The 27810-nt window shown below is 35.8% G+C and overlaps 2 protein-coding genes across 3 annotated transcripts; one reads left to right on the top strand and one right to left on the bottom strand.

Moving 5' to 3' along the window:
• The first annotated feature begins 69 nt into the window (after positions 1 to 69).
• On the top strand, positions 70 to 16976 carry LOC132546017 (uncharacterized). Of its 2 annotated transcripts, XM_060209711.1 has the most exons (21): positions 70 to 158; positions 1806 to 1902; positions 2162 to 2235; positions 2475 to 2572; positions 3025 to 3084; positions 3200 to 3370; positions 4757 to 4850; positions 7467 to 7587; positions 8285 to 8347; positions 8750 to 8882; positions 9143 to 9212; positions 10189 to 10259; positions 10867 to 10958; positions 12411 to 12549; positions 13261 to 13419; positions 13510 to 13586; positions 14209 to 14319; positions 15068 to 15268; positions 15616 to 15737; positions 15896 to 16014; positions 16586 to 16976. In XM_060209711.1, the coding sequence occupies exons 2-21, from the start codon at positions 1810 to 1812 to the stop codon at positions 16672 to 16674; spliced, it is 2157 nt and encodes a 718-aa protein (XP_060065694.1). In that variant the 5' UTR covers positions 70 to 158; positions 1806 to 1809; the 3' UTR covers positions 16675 to 16976. The 2 variants fall into 2 exon arrangements, with proteins under 2 accessions (XP_060065694.1, XP_060065695.1); XM_060209712.1 differs by lacking the exons at positions 70 to 158; positions 1806 to 1902 and having other exon boundaries at positions 2161 to 2235; positions 2489 to 2572.
• LOC132546018 (general transcription factor IIH subunit 4-like) lies at positions 16577 to 27704 on the bottom strand. Its single transcript, XM_060209713.1, has 14 exons — positions 27566 to 27704; positions 26808 to 26912; positions 25755 to 25886; positions 25343 to 25436; positions 24984 to 25078; positions 24476 to 24587; positions 23834 to 23902; positions 23432 to 23515; positions 22802 to 22934; positions 22303 to 22354; positions 20772 to 20850; positions 19941 to 19988; positions 18680 to 18820; positions 16577 to 18520 (listed from the first exon to the last, which is right to left on the bottom strand). The coding sequence occupies exons 1-14, from the start codon at positions 27691 to 27693 to the stop codon at positions 18407 to 18409; spliced, it is 1386 nt and encodes a 461-aa protein (XP_060065696.1). The 5' UTR covers positions 27694 to 27704; the 3' UTR covers positions 16577 to 18406.
• Between the last annotated feature and the right edge of the window lie 106 nt (positions 27705 to 27810).

Raw genomic sequence — 27810 nt, 5'->3', positions numbered from 1 at the left:
AGCGAGTAGTGTGAATCGTCGTAGGTACCGAAATCGCTCAAAGCGTGTGTGCAAGTCTGCCATGTACTGTCATGTTATGGTGTGAAGTAACCAACAAAACAGTTTTGTAAAGAACTCGAAGCATAGACCGGTTTTCTTTCAAAGAGGTGATAGACAAAGTAAGGCAAATTATAGTTCGAATGATGTATGCTTTTGGCAATACTGGTGGCATCTGAGCAGACACAGGGTTTTGAGTTTGTGATGTGTGGAGAAGGAAGGGAATCCCTTTTGGGATTCATTCATATCTCAGATATTTGTTAGTGTCCCGCGTCGTTTGACAATGACGTTGTAAAAAGTCCGATATAGATAAGTTTCCAGGATGTACCCCAAAAGAGATAAGGAGGGCTGTGTGTTAAACCTTAGTGGACTAGGTAACCTGCATATAATACAGTCTTCAGACGTTTTAAGGGATAGTTCAGATAGCATGCTGCAATAGGTCAATGTCATACTTCGGAACTAGCAACCTGACAGAAAACTAGATAATAAATTAGTCATCAAAGAGCTTCTACTTCGACCAACTGGTTGAAGGTTTTACCTTCATGGTTTATTGAAATATTTAAAGAGGGGATTACTGATCTGAAAGAAGATATGTTTTCTACAAATCAAATTTCAGGCAAAAGCTTATGCCAATCATTGATTGTTCAGGGACACAGACATTCTGCAAGAGATAGTTTGGAAAAAATTTGATGACAGTGTCTCGAATATCTTATAGTTGGAATTAGATGTTAAGGGTAGATGGCAACATTGCTTTGTCTTATTTTATAAAGCATGGTCAGCTGCACATCCTTACTGTGATCGGCAGACGCCGCCATTTAAAATGGTCTAATATTACCAACACTTGGGGAGTTATGATGTCAAATGGTAATAAAATGGGCAGCCTAGCGCTGAACCTTCCCTATCTTGTAGTGTCTATTTTCAGATATGTGTCCCTGATAGAAGGATGACAGGTCAATTTTCATATATTCCGTTTGCTTTTGTGTATAAATGCATTTTATATGGTTTTTGTCTGATTTTCTTGGGGACATGACAAAGCTCAAGGAATATAGCATCACAACATGATATGCTTGGGATAGGCTGGGGTCTTTGCATTTGATTTGGGGTGTTGGTGATGATTAGGTGTAGATTAAGCATATTTGGCAGAATGCAATTCAAAAGAAACTTAAGCTGATGGACGCTGGCAGATAGGGAAATTAAAAAAAAATTGTTTTCTTGTAGAGCTCAAGCAAAACAGATTGGATATTCTATTTGTAAAATGTCCTTGGAATGCAGGTATTTAAGTTTTGAAATTGGGTCCCTTGCTTATTGAATGTGGTCACATCTAGGGGCCAAATTTAAGGTCAGCATTCGCTGTATAATGATTAAATATGAGCTACAGAAATCTCAAATACTACAAATGAGAAAACTTTTATATGTAAAGGAAATGATGCAGATTGATGTAAATTGATTGAATTCACACCCATGACCATGTTTATGAGTTTCAACATTTGCTATAATCTATGATCACAGATGAAAACAGTTCAGATTGGAATCATTCTTAAGAGACAAATACAGTTATCATATGCTTTTGGGACCAGCCTTAAGAGTACACCCCCACCTCTGGGAATTTCAACATGGTTCATGGGTCAATTATGATATGGAAAAACCTGTATTAAATTGATTTTTACATCTGTTTGGTCATTCCATACAGAAAGTCAGCATGAATTATGAAAAATAAGACTGTGAAGAAATGCATGACTAATTCTTGATTTAAATAACATTGTTTTCAGCCTGATGAAGTTTTACATTCACTCCAATGACCATGAGTTCACCATGGTGGTCAGATGTGAGGAGGGCTACCATGGAACTGTGGAGGACATTGCCAGGGTAAGTTGATTAAATGTAGCGAAGGACATCGTCAGGGTAAGGTCAGTGGTCATGTTGGAGGACATCGCCAGGGTAAGGTCAGTAGTCATATTGGAGGACATTGCCAGGGTAAGGACAGTGGTCATATTGGCGGACATTGGAGGTCATGCAAATAAATAGAAAACCTCAAGGTTATTGCTATTTGCAATTTCCAGTATTGAAGTCAGATGACTGTTAAGGCACATTGGCATTTTATATTAATTTCGTTTGTGATTTTCAGATGTTTATTAAAGAACTGAAGAAGAAACTACCAGCAGAAAGCCTAGATAGTGTTGGTTTAGAAGTGAAAAAAGGGTAAGTATACCAGACTTTTAACATGAAGAGTCAGAATCATAGTCTATTTTTTATGGACATTATCAGAAATGTCTTTCTCTACTACAATTATGACGACCATTATCAAGATTTCACCCTTCTTGATCTTACTTGCAACACATGTGTTACACAGTATTTTCCCCCAATAAATCTTTCATATCTATGGTATTTTATTTTGTATAGCCATGCTGATAAACAACATTTGTTTATATTACTGACAGTTATAAAATTTTAGACATGAAAGAGGAAGTGAGGAAAAAAGTTCAAGACAAAGAAGATCTGTTTCTTACTATACACAAAGGTGCCAAACCAAAATCTGGTAAATATATATTACCCAATAATATCAAATCTGGTAAATATACACCCATAATATCAAATCTAAAAAGTATATATCCCATAATATCAAGTTTAATCAATAGACTCCATATCATCAGATTTGATAGCTATTATCTTATAATATCAAGTCTGTTAAATATACCCTATGATATCAAATGTGATAGATTTAACCCATAGTGTTATATCTGTTAAGTATAGACAAAATCTAGTTAATATAACATAACTTATTTGAATAATGTAACTTAATACCTTATTATCAAATTTGGTTGTTACATATAGATTGTATCATTCTTGCTCATATCACATTAAACCTTGTAATTTTATGAAGAAAAATAAACATTACAAAATTTTCCTTTTCATTAAAAAAAACCACATTTTTAACCAATACAATTTAATGTACTAAGTCATTTGTCTTTATTGTTACTATGTTTTTAGACACGAAGAAAAGTGCTGATGTTAAAGAGCCTAAACCTTCTGAAAGTAAAGTTACTAAAGGTAATTATAATTGTCAAGCGCATGTCTGTACTTTAGGACTTTTGTATCCTCTCTGGAGCCGCTCTTAGAAATTTTGTAAGATTTTTCTTGAATTGTCTTTCAATCAACTTTACAGCTGAGGAACCTGTGTCTTCCAAGCCAGAAAGGAAACCCAATAGCAAGGCTGATGGGCTGATGCAGATAGCTGTTCAGTTTATATCAAAGGGCAACTTTCAACAAGCTGTCATGACACTAGAAGAAATCACCAGGATAGATCCAAGCAACATGGAAGCTCACTTAGGTCTTGGTAGGTAAAGCATTGATACACAGGTTTTAAGTCATAACATAGACACTTAACTGGATATCTCACATTTGATACAGAGGACAGGTGTAATACAGGCACTCACCTAGGTCTTGATAGTTGTATCCCCAGAGCTCACCATGATCTTTACAGTTGTAATGCAGAAGCTCATCTAGGTCTTGACAGTTGTACCACAGATGCTGACCAAGTTTTTGACAGTTGAAACACTGGAGCTCATCAAGGTCTAGACACGTACAATACAGTCACTGACCAAGGTCTTGCCAGTTGTATCCACAAAGCTCAGGTGGACAGGTAGAACACAAATGCTCACCTAGCTCTTGACAGATGGAACACAGATGCTCACCTAGCTCTTGACAGGTGGAACACAGATGCTCACCTAGCTGTTGACAGGTTGAACACATGCTCACATAGCTTTTGACAGGTAGAACACAAATGCTCACCTAGCTCTTGACAGGTGGAATACAGATACTCACCTAGGTCTTGACAGGTGGAACACAGATACTCACCTAGCTCTTGACAGGTGGAACACAGATACTCACCTAGGTCTTGACAGGTGGAACACAGATACTCACCTAGGTCTTGACAGGTGGAACACAGATGCTCACCTAGGTCTTGACAGGTAGAACACATATGCTCACCTAGCTGTTGACAGGTGGAACACAGATACTCACCTAGGTCTTGACAGGTAGAACACAAATGCTCACCTAGCTGTTGACAGGTTGAACACAGATGCTCATATAGCTCTTGACAGATGGAACACAGATGCTCACCTAGCTCTTGACAGGTGGAACACAGATGCTCACCTAGCTGTTGACAGGTTGAACACATGCTCACATAGCTTTTGACAGGTAGAACACAAATGCTCACCTAGCTCTTGACAGGTGGAATACAGATACTCACCTAGGTCTTGACAGGTGGAACACAGATACTCACCTAGCTCTTGACAGGTGGAACACAGATACTCACCTAGGTCTTGACAGGTGGAACACAGATACTCACCTAGGTCTTGACAGGTGGAACACAGATGCTCACCTAGGTCTTGACAGGTAGAACACATATGCTCACCTAGCTGTTGACAGGTGGAACACAGATACTCACCTAGGTCTTGACAGGTAGAACACAAATGCTCACCTAGCTCTTGACAGGTTGAACACAGATGCTCATATAGCTCTTGACAGATGGAACACTGATGCTCACCGAGCTCTTGACAGGTTGAACACAGATACTCACCTAGGTCTTGGAAGCTTTAGCATAGATGCTCATCTTGGCCATGATAGATATAACACAGTCCCTCATCTGGTTCTAGAGGGTGACATACATTTAAATTGCTATGAAAATTATTGGTGTTAATTGTTCCTCTCTTATTTTCAGTTGATATTTATCTGAAGGCAGAGCGACCCAAGAAGGCTTTGAAGTGGTGCAGAAAAACACGAGAACTCTACAACAGCAAGGAATTGGCACTAAGGTACATGCAGTATACTTGACACTTGGATATAAACAGCTATCTTCACTGGGATATAACCATATACATGACACTAGGATATAACCATATACCTGACACTGAGATATAACCATATACATGACACTAGGATATAACCATATACCTGACGCTGAGATATAATCATATACATGACACTGAGATATAACCATATACAGGACATTGAGATATAACCATATACATGACACTGAGATATAACTATATACATAACAATTAGATATAACCATATACCTGACACTGAGATGTAACCATATACCTGTCACTGAGATATAACCATATACCTGACACTGAGATATAACCATATACATGACACTGGGATATAACCATATACCTGACACTGAGATATAACCATATACCTAACACTGAGATAAAACCATATACATGACACTGAGATATAACCATATACCTGATACTTGGATATAACCATATACCTGACACTGAGATATAACCATATACATGATACTTGGATATAACCATATACCTGACACTGAGATATAACCATATACATGATACTTGGATATAACCATATACCTGACACTGAGATATAACCATATACATGATACTTGGATATAACCATATACCTGACACTGAGATATAACCATATACCTGATACTTGGATATAACCATATACATGACACTGAGATATAACCATATACCTGACACTGAGATAAAACCATATACCTGACACTGAGATATAACCATATACCTGACACTGAGATAAAACCATATACCTGACACTGAGATATAACCATATACCTGACACAGGGATATAACCATATACCTGACACTGAGATATAACCATATACATGACACTGAGATAAAACCATATACCTGACACTGGGATATAACCATATACATGACACTGAGATATAACCATATACACGACATTGAGATATAACCATATACATGACACTGAGATATAACTATATACATAACAATTAGATATAACCATATACCTGACACTGAAATATAACCATATACATGACACTGAGATATAACCATATACCTGTCACCTGCATATAACCATATACATGACACTGAGATATAACCATATACATGATACTTTGATGTAACCATATACCTGACACTGAGATATAACCATATACCTGATACTTGGATATAACCATATACCTGACACTGAGATATAACCATATACATGATACTTGGATATAACCATATACCTGACACTGAGATATAACCATATACATGATACTTGGATATAACCATATACCTGACACTGAGATATAACCATATACATGATACTTGGATATAACCATATACCTGACACTGAGATATAACCATATACCTGATACTTGGATATAACCATATACATGACACTGAGATATAACCATATACCTGACACTGAGATAAAACCATATACCTGACACTGAGATATAACCATATACCTGACACTGAGATAAAACCATATACCTGACACTGAGATATAACCATATACCTGACACAGGGATATAACCATATACCTGACACTGAGATATAACCATATACATGACACTGAGATAAAACCATATACCTGACACTGGGATATAACCATATTCATGACACTGAGATATAACCATATACATGACACTGAGATATAACCATATACACGACATTGAGATATAACCATATACATGACACTGAGATATAACTATATACATAACAATTAGATATAACCATATACCTGACACTGAAATATAACCATATACATGACACTGAGATATAACCATATACCTGTCACCTGCATATAACCATATACATGACACTGAGATATAACCATATACATGATACTTGGATATAACCATATACCTGACACTGAGATATAACCATATACCTGATACTTGGATATAACCATATACATGACACTGAGATATAACCATATACCTGACACTGAGATAAAACCATATACCTGACACTGAGATATAACCATATACATGATACTTGGATATAACCATATACCTGACACTGAGATATAACCATATACCTGATACTTGGATATAACCATATACATGACACTGAGATATAACCATATACCTGACACTGAGATAAAACCATATACCTGACACTGAGATATAACCATATACCTGATACTTGGATATAACCATATACCTGACACTGGGATATAACCATATACCTGACACTGGGATATAACCATATACCTTACACTGAGATATAACCATATACCTGACACTGAGATATAACCATATACCTGACACTGGGATATAACCATATACCTGACACTGGAATATAACCATAAACATGACACTGGAATATAACTGAATATCCAAGTGTTTATTATATCCATATACCTGAGATTGCGATGGGGCACTGATTGGTTTGGTAGATTCTGGTTTAAGACATGATGTTATTGACAAACATTGAGATCCATTCTTGTTGTAAATGTTGTGATTTGATTCAGTTGTTTGACCTTAGTTTACATTCTGGCATTTTGATGATAGTTACAAAATTATCAGTATAAAAACAATGGATATAAAACAGAAACTGGTGACAGAAGCTAGATGTGAGAATTTTGTATCAATGTTTAAAAAGAAAAGTTTGAAGATTGTCTGATCCCTCATGTTTCAGGGAAGCCCAGTGTTATTTGAACATGAAGAAGTCCGACAAGGCCATTGATCTTCTCTTGGCCTATTGTAAGGACATGAGAAAGTCTGGTGGAGGATCTCAAGCAAATAAATATGATGTACAGGTAAAGGTCATATGTCATAGGTGATAAGTTGCTGTGAGGATTTGGAGGTCCAAAGTCAATAAATATTATGTACAAGTGAGGTCACATGTTATAGGTTAGAAGTCATAGGTCACTGTAAGGAGATGAGAAAGTCAGATTGTGGGTCATGTGCAAGTAAACAGATAAGGTCACAGGTCATATGTCAAAGGCTACATGTCATGACCAAAGATTGACCACTACAATGTAATAGTAAATAAGACGAAGTGTTTCATGTTTTAATAGAAAGTGGCATAACATCAATGTATAGATGCCTATTCTCATTTGATGGGTGACGGTGATGTCTGAAAAAGAGTAAAAAAGAAAATTCATCAGAATAATCAGATTACAGTGAATGAGTATTTGAGTATTGACTAGCTATAGTATAAACATCATTTAAATTTTCTTTATGATCATTGTTATCAATCTTTAATTGTTTACATACTCAATTTACACCAGGTTTGTTCCATATTTTTATAATTCTTGAATGGTTCTATGGCATGGTCAAGTGATGATTGATATTAAAGGAAAGTAGATATATATTAATAATTAGTAAAGCATTTTTCTTACTCTACAGTGTAAGGAAAGGTTTATAAACTAAAGTGTACGATGTTGGTGATATATATACAGTATTGTGTATGTTTTATGCTGATGATTTATATGTGGAATGTTGACTCCATAGGTGATGTTAGCCAGAGCTTATTTACAGAAGGACCAGAAAGATATGGCTATTACAGTACTACAGGTAAGGGGTATTATCAGGTGTCAACACTTACCTGGGATATCTGAGATGTCAACAGGTAAAGGAGATATATCAAAAGGAAAAAGGGGATGTCACACTTGTTGACAGGTAAACAGGATATCTCTCATGTCAAGAGGTAGTTGTCTAAAGGAAAAGAGGATATCTTAGTTATGAACAAGTAAAGGTGATATCTCATTTGTCAAAAGGTAAAAAGGATATCTCAAATGTTAAAATGTGAACGGGATATTTCAGGTTGTAACACGTAAAAGAAATATCATAATTGTCAAAAAGTGAGAGATGTTAATTATTTAAGAGGATGGTTCAGATGTGAAGGGATTTTGCAGTCATTTAAGGTGTTTGAAACATGTAAATGTATGAGTGAATGTGTGCTTTTCATGTGCCCAGGGTGTTCTAAGGGAGGATGAAAAGAATGTGGATGCACTGGCAGAGTTTGCTCCCCTGATATTTCCATATGCTCAGCCAAGCCAGAAGGATAATACTATGTCAGTTGTCCTCACTCTTCTCTCCAACAACAAAGGTATGAGGGTAAAAATGTAAACAGGAAACAGATAAAATGGACCAGTAGTGATTTTATTTCTAAAATCCTTATTGCAGAAGTCAAAACAAAGTGATCAAATATATCTGTATAGGCAATTATAGAGGTTAAAATCACACCTTTAGTCGATAGTGAGGGAAAAGATACCATATAATTGTTTATGCTTAATGCAAACATGGACGGGTCAGAGTTTGTTTGTAAATGGTATAAATTGTATTTATTTTTTATTTGAATGTCTTTAGATAACAGCTTCATCAAGGAGAAGTTTGCTTCAATGTGTAAAGCAGAGCATGGACTTGAGGTCTTAGAAAGGTAATTCAAATATCACATAATTAACATCAAGTTATCTACTCTGTGTTGATCTTGCACTCTTAACCTTTCCACAGAATGTAAGATAAATGCTTTGCTACACTGAGTTATATAAACTTGAGGTGAAAATATTACTGAAAGTTTAGGTCTAATACATAAACAGATTTTACCTGCTTATCTGTCTGTTTTGGTTTTTTTTTTTGCCACAATATCTATAGTTCTGTTAGGCCACTTGCACTTAAACATAACCCAATACTTCTTCGAAGAAAGTGCTTGAGGAAGAATGATTTTCAGGTCCTGAGGTCAATTGTTAAAGTCAGTGTTACTATAAATAGAAAAACACTTTCTGCAGAATATCTTAGTTCTGATTGGATGATTACACTAACTTTCTACATTGCTTCTTCATAGGAAATGCTAGGTCTTTATTTATTCATGACATAATGAAGTATGATTGAATAGAATGAAATGAGGAGCCACCTGACTAAGACCAAGATCATAAGGTCAAGATCATAAGGTCAGAGTTCAGGGGAATAATTGCAATATTTCAGACCAAAAGCCCAGATCAACGACAAAGGTTTTTAATGACATAAGGAAGTATTATTATTAGCTGAAATCAAATGAGAAGTTGCCAAAATACAGGTCAAGGTCACCAGGTCAAGGGTACCAAGCATTACAACATTTAATTACCTTATATCTGTTTTGCTCTAACATCATTTTATATAAATATTCTGAAATTTGTTTTAGGCAGCCATTAATTATTATAGATAGACACACAGGCATGTGTTGACCCTTCTGTCTGTATACACAAAAGCAGCCTTTGTCATTTTAGAATTCTCTATTGTGTCCCTTCATAACTATCTCCCTGATCTGTTTCTGTGTTTGTATTATGTCCATCTAAAGTGATATACATAGCTAATTGTTTCCTTTAATTAACATGTTCTTTTCATTGTTTCAACTTGATTCTTCTGATTTGTAACAGTGTGTCTGGACAAGCTTGGAAAGATGTTTCAGCTGTGGTTTTCATGGCAACCTCCTTGCGGGACTGTGGAGGTCAGTATTTTTGATAGCATAGAATATATAAGGTCTTCATGTTATTGGTAAATATTTAGTCACTATAAAGTAGGTTTTACTGATGGCAGCCGAGGATGATTAAAGACATTCAACCTCAGATAAGATATAAAATTTAGACCTATTCTTAATAAGTGTTAGTAAATACTTACTTATTTTTTTTTACATTCATGTGGATGTAACAGCATTGGATTTGTGCACATACTCCTTACAATATAATATAAACACATAAACCTCTCAACAGATTTTGTGTCTTGTCATCATCAAAGTATAGCTCAAATACAATTCTTCTGACTTCAATGACCTTTGGACAAGGTCAATGAGTGAATGACAACAAATATCACGGAAGTATAGCATCAAGTATGATTTTTGCGATTTCATTGATCTTTAGACTGGGTGAATGACACCAACATATAGCATTAAGTACAATTCTTCTGATTTCAATGACCTTCAGACAAGGGAAATGGATAAATATCACACTAACCTACTTTTGGAGTGAGTATTTCATCTATATGAAACTCTGCTGACTGATTTTACATTAGTTGTAACAGCAATATCAGGTAGTTTACAACAGCATTTATACTTGTAGCCATACAGGAGTCACTCAAGTTATTGCACCATGCCTACAGACTGGAGCCAAGCAATGCCCACACACTGCTAACCTATGTACATACAATGGAGGTAAGACAAACCTAGTAATCTGTAAACTCAATGCACGCTTGACGTATCACTAAGGCCTGGGTAGTCGGGTGGCGCAGTGATAACACACTCACCTTTCACCTATACGTCGGGTTCATTGAACTGAACAGACATGAAAAGGTATGGGGTCACCTGCCCAACCACATGTGTTTTCCTCGAGTATTCGGTAAGACCCCTCGCATGTTTTCCAGACCAACAAAAACAATTAATATATTTTTGAAAACTTGTTATAAAATGAATAAAGTGTAAATAGGACCTGAAATGGTAGGGATACTTTGGCTTCTTTCGCTTTCATCAAATCTCTGTGAATACGTCCACATATGAGCATTACATGTGAAAATATTGACACATGAATATTTTCAGTTGGTAATCAGAAAAGAAGAAAATCTAAGCCATTAGAACATGGTTATAGCTAGTCTAATGGTAAACTATGTCAGCATTCAAACATCATGTAGTCAGTGTTATGTTGTCATGGTTAGTCAAATGTTTGAGATATTACTAATAACTTATGAGATTCTAGTCTTTAGATCTGTAGAAAAAGGTTTGATTGTGAAATAGGTAGTGACTCTCGCAACGATGCATATGGGATAACTGCAGAATAAAGTAAAAAATCAGTTCAGTAACTGCTACGACAAAGATACGTACTCACCACTCCCCATGAAATTACTGAACCAATGTCGTAACAGATACAATAAAGACACTGTACTAAAGTATTAGTATACACCATGTTATTGATCTGTTTTTAATACATTTTTTTTTATAACATTCTTTATACATTTTCTAAATATTTTATTCAGAACATGATTGATTACTCTTGAGGTTCTACAAGAAATATTTTTTATAAACATGTAGCTGACCAGTGGCCCAGATTTCAATTGACACTTTAACATATTTAAGTACTGCTGCAGTAACTTTTTGTGGGATTTTTCTGGCAAGCACTATTTCCATAATTTGATGAGTCCAGTTACAAAGATATGTAACAGATTCTCAAAATTTGAACGAGTCCCACAGGATGAATCAAGGACTCAAATATTTTAGTCCAAAAAATGTCTAACTTCCCACTGCCCCATTACTGACCAAGTGAAGTACAACACACAATAACAATGTGTTAGTTTTACTCAAGTTTATACTTAACATGACATCTGTCTAGATAGTTGTAGGACAAGGACCACTTTACAGTATCCAATTACCATTAACAGTATTTGATAAATGTTATGTCCCTTTATTGACAAATTTGACAAATCATTAACACTAGACACAATATAAAACCGGAAAAATTCTCCCTGCATCCTTAAACCCAAATGGACATTACAAAAATAGCCCACTGTATAGTTAGGTAGTGGTGACTTCAGTCTAGATGTTATACAAATGTAAAGGTTATTGCTACCTGCATGTAGATGTATAAGTAGTTAAATATTTCATAATCTCTTACAGTTAGTGGAACAACATACAAAGGCAGTTACCTTGATCAAAGAATTTGTCCAGAAATTCCCTGACCAGACAGCAGGATGTTTTAGCTGCGGAATGGTCGAGCCTGTCATCAAGGGGTTAACAGGGGATATCTATTGTAACAGTGAGTACTGATTTACAGGGGAGGTCTGTTGTAACAGTGAGTACTGATTTACAGGGGAGATCTGTTGTAACAGTGAGTACTGATTTACAGGGGAGATATGTTGTAACAGTGAGTACTGATTTACAGGGGAGATATGTTGTAACAGTGAGTACTGATTTACAGGGGAGATCTGTTGTAACAGTGAGTACTGATTTACAGGGGAGGTATGTTGTAACAGTGAGTACTGATTTACAGGGGAGGTATGTTGTAACAGTGAGTACTGATTTACAGGGGAGGTCTGTTGTAACAGTGAGTACTGATTTACAGGGGAGGTATGTTGTAACAGTGAGTACTGATTTACAGGGGAGGTCTGTTGTAACAGTGAGTACTGATTTACAGGGGAGATATGTTGTAACAGTGAGTACTGATTTACAGGGGTGGTATGTTGTAACAGTGAGTACTGATTTACAGGGGAGATCTGTTGTAACAGTGAGTACTGATTTACAGGGGAGATATGTTGAAACAATGAGTACTGATTTACAGGGGAGATCTGTTGTAACAGTGAGTACTGATTTACAGGGGAGATATGTTGTAACAGTGAGTACTGATTTACAGGGGAGATATGTTGTAACAGTGAGTACTGATTTACAGGGGAGATAAGTTGTAACAGTGAGAATTGAGTTTCAGGTTTTACAGCGAGTGGTTATCTGTTAACTTATTTTCATTTTTCAGTTCCGGAATCCAATGACCCAAACCTTGCACATGTTGACCCTATCATTGGTGACTACACTGAGGAACAACGCTACCTCTTGGCTCTCATGTTTACATTGGTCAAAATACTGTTTGTCAAAGGAGCACTTGGTTACATTCCATCCCTGACAAGGTTACTTGGTGGGTATAATCTTGCACCAGTTATTGTGTAATAATGTTTTATATTTGAACAATATTCACATTTTTCAAGCATTGTTCTTTTTTCCACAGATCCCTGCTGTGAAGGTCACAATCTCCATGAGACCAACATCAGGAATGAATATGCCTACTACACCTGTATTGGCAAGGTAGCTCTACAAATTCCATCTCTTTTTCTTTCCTGCACACACTGTAGTAGTCTCATTTCTTGACACTGACTTTGGATACACCAAGGCTCAAACATTGTGATTGGTGAAAAGTTAAGATTACTATTTAAAATCATGGGTTTTATCTTTTCACTCTCTTTCCCTGCAGATTTTACTGAAATTTCAAAAAGATGTTTTTTCATTTTATGTAGGTCACAACAATCAATATACATGTGCCATTGGTAAAATGTCAAGGTCATCACTCCAAAATAAGAAAGAATTTCATCATTATTGTCATTACTATAGTAATCCTTAACAGGTTCTCTTGAAATTTCATTCTTGTGTGTCTTAAGACTAAATTTTACACCTGTAAATATTGTCATTAACAGGTCAAGGTCATTATCCATGTTACAGAGAAAAAAAAATTTCGAAGGAAATTTCAAAATCTTGTTTACTTTTCACAACTTGAATGAAATTCAGTGTAATTGCTTTCCACATACATGCATGATGCTTTGTGATTAATGAGTTATCGATTGAAATACAATTTACAAGATTTCTTAAGAAAATTGATACCTACATAGCTGAAACATTTTGTTCACCATCTCTTGTCCGTAATTTTTATCAGGTACTAAGCCAACAAGAGGAGCTACCCCACCTCACCCCTGACACATCGTATGTCTACTTTGTAGGCGACAGTCATTGTGTACCTCCTGCCTGGCAGAAAATCAGTTATCAGGTAAGTCTCTCCACCTCACCCCAACATGTCATATGTATACTTGGTAGAAGACAGGTCTCCACACTTTAACTTACACACATTGTATATATACTTTGTAGGTGACAGTCATTGTGTACATTTTACCTGTTACAAAATAAAATATCAGGTAAATTTAATTTCTGTAACAAAAATACACCGGACGTGTATACGCTCAACACATGCCAAGAGAAATACAACTTTGCCTCAAAACAACTACAAATATCGAAATGAAATAATTTTCTAATCAAAATGCCACTAAGAAACCACATTTTCATGTCTTACCAAAAAACTTACCAAGTTTGAATTTTTTTTGGTTAAAATTGAGGGAGAGATCAAAAAGCTCGAAATCACTTACTGTTTATAAAAAAACAAGGTTAGCCATGACAATAAAGCCCATCAAGTTTCAAATAAATAGACAAGAACTGAAGGCGGAAATATCAAGAAAAGATCAAAGTGCTGAAATGAGAATGAGCAATAACTTTTCCAAACAATAATATAAAGGAGATTTTGGTTTAAAAGCAAGGAAGAAGATCTCAAGCAATCAGAAAGAGCCTAATAGGTTTCATAGAAGTTGGATAAAACTGAGGGAGGTTTCTGGACAAACGTTTAAAAAAAAGTTTCATTTTAAGTTTGAAAGAAGTGGGAGGATATCTCTAGAAAATCTGTCATGTTTCACAGTGCAGGATAATCTTTTCTGTAGAAATATATATGTGTTTTCTCTTCATTACAGGGAAGCCCTGTCACTATCCATCCTATCCTGTCTACAGGGACAAAGATCTGGCACCTGAGGGAGGAGAGTGTCTTCTATCCCAAGACGAACTTTGAGTCAGCAGTAGACAGCATACCAAACAACTCTACTGTGATGTTTTGTTTAGGAGAGATAGACTGTCGCGAGGCTCTTCTATACTGTGTAGAACAGGCCAGATATGATGTAAATATCAAAACTTCTCTTGCATCTATTTTGTAAGACTAACACAAATGTGTGGTTTCTGTCTTGGGGAAGCTATTTCATGTTGTTTACAGCTCATGACCATGCTAATCTAGATGTCGGAATTTCCTATCTTCGACATCACCTTTCAAACAATACTGCCACCACAGTTACATAAAAGAGTGATAGTTTAGATTGGCAATAAACCATTACAGCAAGTTTTGAAAGCAAGTCTCTTTCATAGGAATTTAGATATGATTTTAATAACTGGGATGGAGTTTAATGAGGTACACAAACAGTTCAGATGAGCTTTGATAATAATACATGACTTAAAAAATTTGTTTTGTCAGAGTTTAGAAGATGCTATCAATGCAGTCATAGACATCTACCTTGAAAAGTTGCTAATGCTGAGGAAGGAAAGGAACTGGGACATCCATGTACATCCAGTGATGCCTGTCCTGGAGCCTACAAGGTAATACTGTCACACTTGAACCATGTTTCCCACTAGTGTTATTCATTGAAGCTTGTCATAGAAGTTATCAAATTACTGTATGGTGTTCAAAAGCATGTACTACAGGAAATAAGTGTAGAAATTGCCAGATTGATTCATGTTGATACATTTGTTTATAGACCAGTAGTGATGCAGTTCAACAAACAGCTGGCTACAAGAGTCCATAAAAACAAGCGGCTACACTGGTTGACCTTTGTAGAAGATCTTCTGATAGATGGTTCTTTACGTCCAGAGTATGGTGAGTTACAACACTATATACTGACTGGTGACTTTATTTTTGTTGCCTGGCACTTGTTAAGTAAAACTTCATCAGGTCTCTTGACATGCAGTGTCTGGAAATTACAACATTGTGTGGAAGCTGTGCTTTACCTTCTTCAAATTTTTTCTTAAAATTAGATGTGTAATTTGAACAGAACAAATAGGATAAAGCTTGTTGTTATAGGCTCAGATAAGATTGAGACACCTCAATGCTTTAACACAGTGTCACTATTTCAGTAGTCCTTTCTAAATCAAATTTATTGACTCTCCAACAGGTCAACTTAACCAAAACTGCTAAAAATTTGCAGAAGACTAACTCAGTGTCCGTCTCATCCTTTAATTGTAACTGAAGGCACAATACATTTTATATGGTCTAACAAATAATGGAATAACATTGCCTTTGGTCTTCAAGATCTTTGATGTTCTAATTTACGACCCGACTCATGAAGGATGCTAATCAGTAACTTATCTGCTCAGTGGATTTTACAGATTATTTCAAACCTCAAAAAAAACCACAAAAAATATTTTGTTATCCTTTTTTATTCTTACAGAGTTTGATGGCACACATTGTCATCCAAGTTATGTATCCCTGTTAGAGAAAGCACTGGCAGAGAACAAAGTGGAAACCAGCCAGACCTGATATACAGGAACTTCATGACCCACTCACTACGAACATGTTGTACAGATCAGAAATATGATTACAAAGAATGTGTGGAATACTATAGCAGACAGTATTAGAAGGAGTTATACAATTATAATACAGGGAGTTAAGTTTGAAAAACCTCAATGGAGTTTCATGTCATATATGTAGTTTTACAAGACCTATGTTATTAATGAATTTGCCGTCCAAAAGAAATCTGTTATTGTCACACTTTTTACACCAATCAATTTTTAATTTGTATAAAAATACCTGTTCATTCCTTTATAAAATCATATACTTCTATGAAATGGTTTTGACTTTTATTTCCATAGCAAAAGGAAGACCTCGGACTACACCAGGTGAAGGAGTGATAGCGTTTTACATGGTGGGTGGGGGATCTCTTTCCAGAGAAGGTTTTGATATTTTTGTTGTCTTCACCTTGTAATATAACCAAAACATGTACCCATGAAACACCAGATATATCTATGTATCAATTCCTGCAAATGTTTCAACCTGAAGTCTCGTAGTTTTCACACAAGTCCTGAAATGTTTTGTTACTTCGCATAGATAGAAGTGTTCTCTTACCAAAATCAATATTTTTAAATGTAAGGGAATTGACTTATTCTTTCATATTCATGTTTACATCTAGTAACCATGACAGCAACGCCAGAATACAATTTTTGTTTAATCAACTAAAAAAAAAAAAAAGAAGAAAATGTCCAAGAAGTCCTTCCAATGGAATGTTATGTAGCTGATTGACCTCTAAATGCAGGGAGAGCATTTACAACATGCCAAGCATTACAATACAAGATCTCCCATCAGCCACTTTCTGTTTAATAGAATCCCTTCTTTTGTAAATATGAATTAATTTGTACAAAAATTTACAAAGTTAAGAAAGTCATATGTTTAGTGTCTTTGGCAGATGGAGAGGAGTGTCAGATACTTGGAGAAGGTGGTGTAATGTTATGAGCATTCTCATAATTCACTGTCTTGCACCTGTTTAAGTTAAGTTAAAATGTGCCATATGATTGAGAAGTAATGCATCCATGGAAAAATAATAAACTCTTGAACTGACAGATTGTGATGGTAAAATAGCAGTGAAAAATGGAAGCTGGAATAACACAAAATCTTTGGCTTGTATCTTTTAATTAAGCGGATGAATATATAAAAACATTAGTGTATTTAATATACTATTAACAGCTGAATTAAACAGTATCATCCTGTGACAATTATTTGTATGAATGAAAGGACTAGATCAGTGTCTCGGCTAAGACCACTGGGACGGAAGAGTTGTTTCAGTGCTTTAAAGTCCTCACTTTCCCAGTCGTATTTCTTCCCCTACTAGACCATCCCAGTCAGAACTGCTCTCTTCCATTTCCCAGTTCAGTGTACAACATTGTCGCTATCTGCTGTTGTTCCATATAGTACCGGTAGAACAGTCTGTACAGAATCAATCTGATGACTTCAGTTTATATCTTGTCACCAAGTTTCCAGCTCTCACGACTCCTGAGATTCACAGATCTCATTGTTGTCTTGAAAGGACAAGTATATCCAATCCAAGTTTCCAATGTCACTGGAGAACAATTGAAATAGGATACCTTTCCTCCTCTTGGTAAATGTTCTGGGACAGAAGGCTTAGACTCTTGACAAAAGAAAGTCTCATTCCAGATCATCTCATATAACAATCTCAGCTTTTGACCATATCTTCTCCAACTATGAGGCGTGTAGTACTTCAGGTGTTGCTCTGTCGCTGGCGTATCCAAAAACGCTTGACGTCATCATGGCCCGATCGAGACACTACCATCACACGTTTGGATGGGTTTTCCCATGTCAGTACATCCAGATCCTGTCAGAACACACAACATTTAGTAGAGACAAACAAGGATCAGGAACAAATCTTGTGGGAATTTCAATGAAAAAATTGTATTAAAGTTTTCATTTCTGAAAATTATGTTGACAAATGTCTGAAGTTTATCAACACAATATGGATGATAATATCACTTACTTTTGCATAGTCTCTAAGGAGTTCAAAGTCACTCTGAGAGTTGAACTGACTGTAAAGAACACCATCTGTGAACTTGAACCTGTCTCGTTCCATCTCCCATAAACGTATCTGATCTGTGATGGTTGGGGGTAGCACAGGATTCTAAAACATTTTTATACAAATAATGAAAAAAAAAAACCAAAGATGTGAATACAGTGACGGTTCTGTGATGTGACTATAGTAACAAGTGTATGATGTGAAACCACAATGTTAATTTCAATCAGACAAAAATTCTCTAAGCCAAAAGAAGTTTCAGGTTAAGTTTGGTGTCATCTCCTAACCAACACAGGAGAAGGATTTTAAAGTGCAGGATCTCTATCAAATGAAGGAAGCAGATCACCCAGACAATGCTGAGAAATTTAATATTTTACCCTATAGAGATCAAACCTCTTACCACTGAACATTTGTTTGTGATTTTACATTTAACATCTTATCAACAGCTAGGGTCATTCAACATGGGAAGAAAGGCAACATATTTAAATTATATTATAATAGTGTCATCACTGAGTTACAGTACTTGAGATGTGATTTAAGTTGATACCAGCTGACTAACATTCTGTTCCATCTATGACATTTGATGTTCTGATTTTGTACGTCATGTGATGCAAGCTGCGCCAGACCAACGGTATCACGAGAGATGGTTATAAACAACATATTTAAATTATGATAATTGTAATAAGTAGTGTCTATCACTGAGTTACAATACTTGAGATGTGATTTAAGTTGATACCAGCTGACTAACAAGAAAGTACTAAATTTTCTAACAAGACAATATGCTGGCAGTCAGGAACATGAAAGTATGTTGGAATGTGTGTGTGGCTAGAGTGCATAAATGGGGACATTTTGAAGATTCAGATTAATGTTTGAGTATTCCTTAAATGTTTTAGCACATTCATCTTTAAACAGTATCATGTTTGTTTGTTTGTTAGCCGAGTGTATCCTCAAAGTGGTGTCTCTTTGTACCAGAAGCTGGTGATTACTTTTCTGAATATCATGCTGAAGACCCATCACATGTTGTCCAGAACAAATGGTGTAAATAGTCTTGCCCTGTGCACTGTGATCTCAGATTCCAGAGAAATTGATTGCTCTGATTACAGATCAAAACACACAACTCTGAGCTACTTCAGTTCCCTTCTCTGGTCAAAAGATCTTTGACTACTGTAACTGTATATAGATACATTAACACCAGTCAGTTTCAGTAGTGTTACAGGTATTTACTCACTTGTTTCAGCATTTTTGGGTGAGCGTGGGTCCTAAGGAAGCTGATTATCTGTAAGGGTAAAAAGAAATACCCTGTACATAGTACACACAAAATTTGTTCTACACCATAGAATGTTGAAGGATTCATTTTTCTGTGTTAAATATACTTCTCAAAATTATTCATAAGTTCTTTTATTTCAAACACTGAATAAAACAACATTAATTTTATATTATTACAGGTAAATTAAAAAGGGTTCCCTGTGCCTCTCTCTTACACTTTCTCTACCCTTAAATGGTCTGCTGTGATGCCACGGACAAATGCTTCTATTACACTTTCTCTACCCTTAAATGGTCTGCTGTGATGCCACGGACAAATGCTTCTCTTACACTTTCTCTACCCTTACATGGTCTGCTGTGATGCCACGGACAAATGCCTCTCTTACACTTTCTCTACCCTTACATGGTCTGCTGTGATGCCACGGACAAATGCCTCTCTTACACTTTCTCTACCCTTACATGGTCTGCTGTGATACCAGAGACCAATGCTTCCCTCACACTTTCTCAATCTTTACCTAATGTGCTGTTATACCACAGACTTATGCTTCCCTCAAACTGTTTCTTCCCTTATCTACTCTGCTGTTATACCACAAACTAACATTTCTCTCACACTTTCTCAATCTTTACCTGCTCTGCTGTGATGCCACGGACTAATGCTTCTCTCACACTTTCTCAATCTTTACCTGCTCTGCTGTGATGCCACGGACTAATGCTTCTCTCACACTTTCTCAATCTTTACCTTCTCTGCTGTGATGCCACGGACTAATGCTTCTCTCACACTTTCTCTAATCTTTACCTGCTCTGCTGTGATGCCACGGACTAATGCTTCTCTCACACTTTCTCTGGACAAATTACCCACGGCCATGTTTGGAAACCTAAACAAGAGAAATTAGATGAGGTACATGTATTTGTTTTGGTCAAACTAAATGAAGATGATAAAACCTATATATGGATTTTATATCTCTATTGAACATTTGCCATGTGCTAACTGAAATGCATATTATTGATACTCCTGCCTTTTGTCAGGGCTTTTCAATCTTTGTTTACTTGATGTTGACTTTAAACTGAATTGTGCCTGATCACAAATGTCAAAATAATTGCTCAACACGTAAGTATAGGTCCACACTTCAATGAATATAAAAAGCAATTTTATAAATTTTCATAAATACACTTGTTCAAATAAATAAGATAACATATCTTAAACAATTATTTATACTTTTAAATGACAATGACAGTGCAAGTTACAGGATAAATTTCATAACCAAAGCTGTAAAAGAAAGGTGCCATGTTTGGTTTAACCTCCAAGAGAAAATTAGATCAGGTACATGTATTTGTTTTGCAAAATGGTCTCTTGAAGATGATAAAACCTATATATGGATTTTATATCTCTATTGAACATTTACCTTTGTTTTTGAAATCTATGAGCTAACTGAAATGCATATTATTGATACTCCAGCCTTTTGTTAGGGCTTTTCAATCTTTGTTTACTTGATGATTTGTTTATTTTTTTTTGTGCCTGTTACAGGTGTTGTAAATGTTCATAAACTGGTCTTCATTGAATGTACTCGATGATGGCACAAGATATTTTTATTAAGCACCTATTAGCAAATATCATTTGAAAAAGATCCCAAAGTATTATTAGATAGCAGTCAGTTACAGGTGGATAATGGACAATATGCTTGTGCTGTATTACATCGAGATGGCTGCCTGTGGGCCACCTTGATTTTAAACAGTCCAAAAAAGGTACAATGCACAATAAATATAAAAAGCAATTTTATAAATTTTCGTAAATATACTTGTTTATTAGACTATGATTTATTCTTTTAAATGAAATGTGCTGCCTGTCAGCCATCTTTTTCAAATCAGTGCAAAAAGGTATAATGCACAACATTTTTTGAACCAAAGGGAACCTGCATATGAATATATATGTAGCAGTCATATTACTTTCCAATGACAGTGCTAGTTACAGGATAAATTTTATGACCAAAGCTGTAAAAGAATCTCTTGGTTTAACCTCTAGATAAAATTAAGTATCAGACCCTTGGTCAGATCATTAATGCAAACCAGTCTGTTAATTTCTAAACATTTCAGGCTTGACTTTATGTAGATGTTAAACTTGGCCTTGCAAGTCTCCTGGCAGAAAAAGAAATAAGATCATGATTGATCACAGGTTTTTAAAAACTACTTTTCTCCAGCTTATGTATCTATCTACCCCTGGCAGCTTACATCTCTCACACTGTACTTCAAAACAGCAATGTCAAACAAATCAACTGAATTAAACAGGGAATAACACATGGCTACAAAAAATAAGTTTAAACCTAACTTACCTGTACAGCATCTCACAGAATAGTGCCACCAGAGCAACCTTTAGTGGAGAATCTGTAATACACAAGGGCCAACAATTAACACATTAGAACCATAACTTTCAAAACAATATTATACACAATTTGTCATGGACTGATTAGTACATACTGGTGTAGGTGTACATCTTGTAGAATTTTTCCACCATCAGATAGCCCTGTAATATTTACCTGTGAAGGTATAAACCCTGCAGTTTTTTTTTCACTATCAAATAGCTGTGTATCACTTGCCTGTAAAAGAGTATATCCTGTTGTTTGTCTTCAACTTCAGGTTGTCATAAAATAATTCATTGTGTAGGTATACATCCTGTAGTAGGTCTCCAACGTGTTGTATTCTTGTCATACTAAACTGTGTAGGGGTATACCCTGTAGATGATCTCCACCATCAGGATGCCTTATAATACTTACCTGTACAGACATGCACCTGTTGATGGTCCCTACCATCATGAAGCCTTGTAGTACTTACCTGTGTATGCATACACCCTGTAGTTGGTCTCCACCATCAGGTAGCCTTGTTGATTGGTATCAGTGTTTAGGCTGGTTACACCTGATGCTAGATTAACAGCCAGGCGTGTTGGATAATATCGCATGGCCTTTCTCTACAATAAACATCAGAGATATTTTACCATAACTTTTTGTCCTACACTACCTATGTGTCAACATTGACAAAGCAATGACATTAGTAATCAATGTACCCATGTTTAAAGCAGAATTTAGGTTTACTACACTTTTTTTTATTTTTTCTTACAAATTTTCTCCCTTGTGTACACAAAATATCCAGTTCATTTCTGTTCAACCTCTCCTTGATATACTTGTGTACAATAGAGCTACCTTTCTCAGATAGACCAGACTAAACTCTCCTAGATATATTCATTAAACCTACATGTCTTTAATTGAGCAGACTAAATTTCCCTAGATATACTCACTAGACCTGCGCATCTCCAATAGGCCAGACTGAACTCTCCCCTATATATACACACTAGACCAACCACCTTTCACTGATAGACCAGACTAAACTCTCCCCTATATATACACTAGACCCACCTTTCTCTGATAGACCAGACTAATCTCTCCCCTATATATACACTAGACTCACCTTTCTCTGATAGACCAGTCCAAACTCCCTAAGATGTTGTAAGAAGCGAAGCTGTTGTTCTGTCATGCCCTCAGTGGAATAATCCTACAAGTAACACACACATTTAGTACCTTATGACATCAATAACTGCAAAGAAATTATGCACATTTAATGATGGTTGGATAGCAATATTTCTTTAAACATTTTAAAATTCTTCAACTTTAATTAGGAAACTTTTGGTCATTGTAATACCAGTTTGTGGGTAGATTATAAAAATTTTAGAACAAGAAAAACTACATGTATAATTACAGAGCTTTATCTTTCATGAATATATCAACTTTGAGGGAGTTAATATAAAGTAAATAATCTGTAACTCTTCATAAGAATCCTAACATTGTATAGGGACCTGACAGCTACCCTTACCTTGCCTAGTGTGGAGAAGCTGAGCTGGAAGAGGAAGGACAGACACTCGGTTAGATTCATCCCTCGGGACTGAAAGAGCAGAAAGATACAACTTTTACAATCAACAGAAAACAGTCATAACTTAAACTGTTGTCCAGGCATTACATCATTGTGTTCCTAGAATTGTTCTGAATCTCATATCATCACATCCCATGAAATTTATCCAGGTGGGTTTCAAAAGTTTGGAGGTTGAATCAAATTTTTAGGTTATAAATTCCAGTTGTTAACAATTTGTTAAGTACCTGGTAAATTAATATTGTTTAACATCCAGTTATCCAGGCTGAGTGAATGTCCTTGGGTCCTTTTAGTATGTTTTACTGATAAAAGTCCCTTCAATACTATTGGATCATAGCCTCCAAGTACTGCAACGTGACTTTCCTTGACAGTCACTAGGTACTGTAGCCTGACTTACCTCAACAGTCTCTAGGCACTGTAGTGTGATTAACCTCAACAGCCTCTAGGTAATGTAGCATGACCTACCTTGATGTCTCTAGGTTCTACAGCATGTCTCTTGGTACTGTAGTGTGACATGATTTGACACAGTCTGTATGTACTATAACATGGCTTACTTTAATGGTATCTTGGCACTGTAGCTTGACTTACCTCTACAGTCTCTAAGTACTGCAGCATGAAGTACCAGACTTGTGATGAGCTGTCCATAAGGAGAAACTGGAACCCAGCAGGTGTTATAGACGGTAGGGGTTCATTAGGCTCACTGAATATAATTACAACAGGTATTAGCATAATGAGATCAGAATCAAATAAACATAGAAAACAAATATAACATGGCGAGGTTTGTTGTACATTAATGATTCCTAAATAATGACCCACAAGACTACTTATTAAGTATCTGTTCAGTTGTTCGAGACAATTAAATATCAGCTTGTTTAAATGACCAAGGTGACTGGAATCTAGGATTTAAAAACTCTGCCAAGCTAAGGTTAAGGTTACAATACACCTAGCTCTCTTAGTTATTATGATAACTATCTGCCAAGCTCACTAATAAATTGTTTAGAAAACTATCAAACTCACTGACTTGTTGATTAACTATCTGACAAGCTCTTGATAAGATTTTTGGCAACTATTTGTCTTTTCTGAAAAATACACATACCTTTTCATGAGACCTGAATGTAGAAGAACATCTATGATGTCATTACCAACTCCATCTGTACCTTCAGATGACCCAACCATGAAGTGTAGTACACACTACAATACAATGTATTACACTGAATGAACAATGAAATTCAGTAACATATACATTGTATAACAGTAGAATATATGATTAACAGATTGATTAGGATTTTATGAGAAATTCATAGTGGAAATTATAGGAATGAATCCAAGAAATTTTCATTTTTTGAAAGTTTCTGGAGAGCTAAAAAGGAACAAAGGTTGATAACACACTACTGATATGGCCTGTTTGTTTCATCATGAAGTCTGATTATACTATCTATTTCCACTTTGAATTACCTCCCATCTCTCCAAGGCATACTTGTCCAGGAATGGAATGTCTTTAGCATGTTTGTCTGGAATCAGAGCTCCCCCACCTATCCATGCTCTTTCTCTGTGGGTAGATTTAGGAAAACAAATAGTATAGAGAGCAGAGAGAAGTATAAACAAAAAGAAGTGATGCCATAATCAGACTGGAGACATGAGGATCACAACAGGATTACAATCTGACTAAACACAAACTTTTAAGTTTTCATTTGTAGTGGTACCCTCCAATTTTGGTAAAACATGGAACGGGTGCTATGAATGTGATCCTTCCAATAGTTCAGATTATTTTGAAGAAGAAACACTTGAAGAATGATTAAGTAGACTTTATAATTTGTTTAGTCAAACATACAACATATGAGAGATAAAAAAAACCAACTGTACACACCCTCCCAATAGGGCCACTCTCATGTTTTGTCTGAAGGTGGGGCTGAGTGTCCAACCAGGCAGACCTCCTACCATACCCTGTTCCTGCCATACCCGTAGTTCTGACAGTACCCGTGCAGATGTCTTGTGCTCACTGAAACATATCATTTTCTCATCATTAACACAATTTTAAAATATACAGAGGGGCTTTCCAATACAGATTCCACTCAATTCTGAATTATTAAAACATACTGAAAATTACTTCTGAAATTTGGCCTTACCTAACCAATCATGGCCAAAGTTCTGACCAGCAGACTGTGAAATCAATAACAATGACAAGATCAAACAATATAAAATGAATCCAACTTTTCAACAAAACGCGTAAGAGCTAAAGCAAGTAAGAGCTATAGATAAAAGTGAAAATAAGACTTGTGCAGAGCTAGAAAACACCATTTTGCATCTAACTTGTAAGTCATGAAGCACATTATTTTAACACACACAAAATGGAAACATTATTGGAGAGTTATTTTTTTAAAGATAACTTTATTACACTGATATAAAAAAACAACAGTTCATAATGTATATCAGTCGTAAACACTTTAAGACAAACCAACCACCCAACAAGGGGCCTGTGTACAAAGTATTAGCTAAGTGCTGACATCAGCAAGGTACAGAGTTCCTTTTTAATCAAAACTTCTTTCTATATTCAGTTGGAAATCTGCACTGTAAATGCTCTAAGCAAACGGAATGGTAAACATAATGAATGTACACAACTATAAATCCAAGATAGGACAACTCTGTTCACTTCTGCAAACCAAATCTTTCATAAACCCACCAAATATTAATGTACCATGTATAGTCAGTTTAGAGTGGTTCCACTGAGTATGTACATGCATGGATTTCTTATGAATTACCTAATCCTGGTGATCAATTATGAGAAGACAAGTGAACAGGGATAAACCTTCATTCAGTTGTGTCATTTCCTGGACAGACACAAGTTACAGTTAAACATATCATTTTCTAACACACATTTTAATACAGATCAACTTCCCAATTGCGTTGAAATAATACCTACTTCTGGTGTTTATTGGTGACCCACATGGCTACAACAGACTGAGACACAGCCTGCTCAACAAACAGCATCCTCATAACATAGTGTTTGGACAGCTCTGGCAGCTCACTACAACAAAAATCAAATCTGAATAGCCACAATTTTCATACTATCAGAAATTATCCCTTTTATTTAGGCATTATAACAACAAATCATCAAAATTGTGAAAACAATGTTTAGTTACTTGGTACCATGTAAATGGATGTCACTAGCTTTACATTTCCTGTTTTTGTATCGCTAAAGAAATTATTTCAATGCCTCCTCTAAGATTGACTGATTGGTCTTTTTACCAATAGCTTTTACATCTCCATGAATCAGTTAAAATGTGAAGACATGTTTCAGGTTGGGTACTGTTTCCATTAAGCTAAAATTGTCAGCCCTTTCAAGCAAAAGTAATCATGAACTAAAAAAAAATATATACACTTTTAAAATAAATCGTAACATATAATAATGCAAGTAATGAAATGATGCTCTGAAACTTCCTCTGAACACAGGATAAAAGTTCCCTCGTTGCAAGTAAATTCCCGTAGGACAATGTGTAAACAAAAATAAATAGGTCTCGGTGAAGATGTCAATTATGCAAGTCAGTATAATCAGCTTTTGAAAATAGCCAAAGGAAATGACAAATATATATACTCCCAATCATAATGACAGTAGCTAGCTGCTCATGGTCTCGGGTCAGTGTAACAGTTACAAAAGGTCCGAATTATTCTACTACATACCGGAAAACTGCCAGGCATGTTGCTGGATGATTATACAAATTATCCAAAGTGTCTGATGGTAGAGTCTTGAGGTAGCTATGCAAATCTTTACAATCTAATGTTTTAGATGCAGCAGACGGGCCTGCCATGCCTGCCGCCTGTTTCGACAGTCTTGCTGTCTGAAAATCTACCTCCGTTGCAAAAGAGCTCTTAACAACATTTTAACACATTTTCTCTAATTCTTATTATGACTCTCCTAATGAATG

The sequence above is a fragment of the Ylistrum balloti genome, unplaced genomic scaffold (genome assembly GCF_031769215.1).
Source record: "Ylistrum balloti isolate Yb309-2 unplaced genomic scaffold, AGI_CSIRO_Ybal_v1 Utg369874, whole genome shotgun sequence".
In the NCBI taxonomy this organism is placed as follows: Eukaryota; Metazoa; Mollusca; class Bivalvia; order Pectinida; family Pectinidae; genus Ylistrum; species Ylistrum balloti.
This window is presented reverse-complemented; position numbering and strand designations above follow the sequence as displayed.

Bases quoted from the DNA above. Each gene is read 5' to 3' on its own strand.
- LOC132546018 (XM_060209713.1), bottom strand. From the start codon at position 27,693: ATGGCAGGCCCGTCTGCTGCATCTAAAACATTAGATTGTAAAGATTTG. The intron at 26,913-27,565 runs GTATGTAGTAGA...TTTTTGTTGTAG, and splicing joins ACATGCCTGGCAGTTTTCCG to TGAGCTGCCAGAGCTGTCCA. The intron at 18,521-18,679 runs GTAAGTGATATT...GTGTTCTGACAG, and splicing joins TCCTTAGAGACTATGCAAAA to GATCTGGATGTACTGACATG.
- LOC132546017 (XM_060209711.1), top strand. From the start codon at position 1,810: ATGAAGTTTTACATTCACTCCAATGACCATGAGTTCACCATGGTGGTC. The intron at 13,587-14,208 runs GTAGCTCTACAA...AATTTTTATCAG, and splicing joins ACTACACCTGTATTGGCAAG to GTACTAAGCCAACAAGAGGA. The intron at 16,015-16,585 runs GTGAGTTACAAC...TTATTCTTACAG, and splicing joins TTCTTTACGTCCAGAGTATG to AGTTTGATGGCACACATTGT.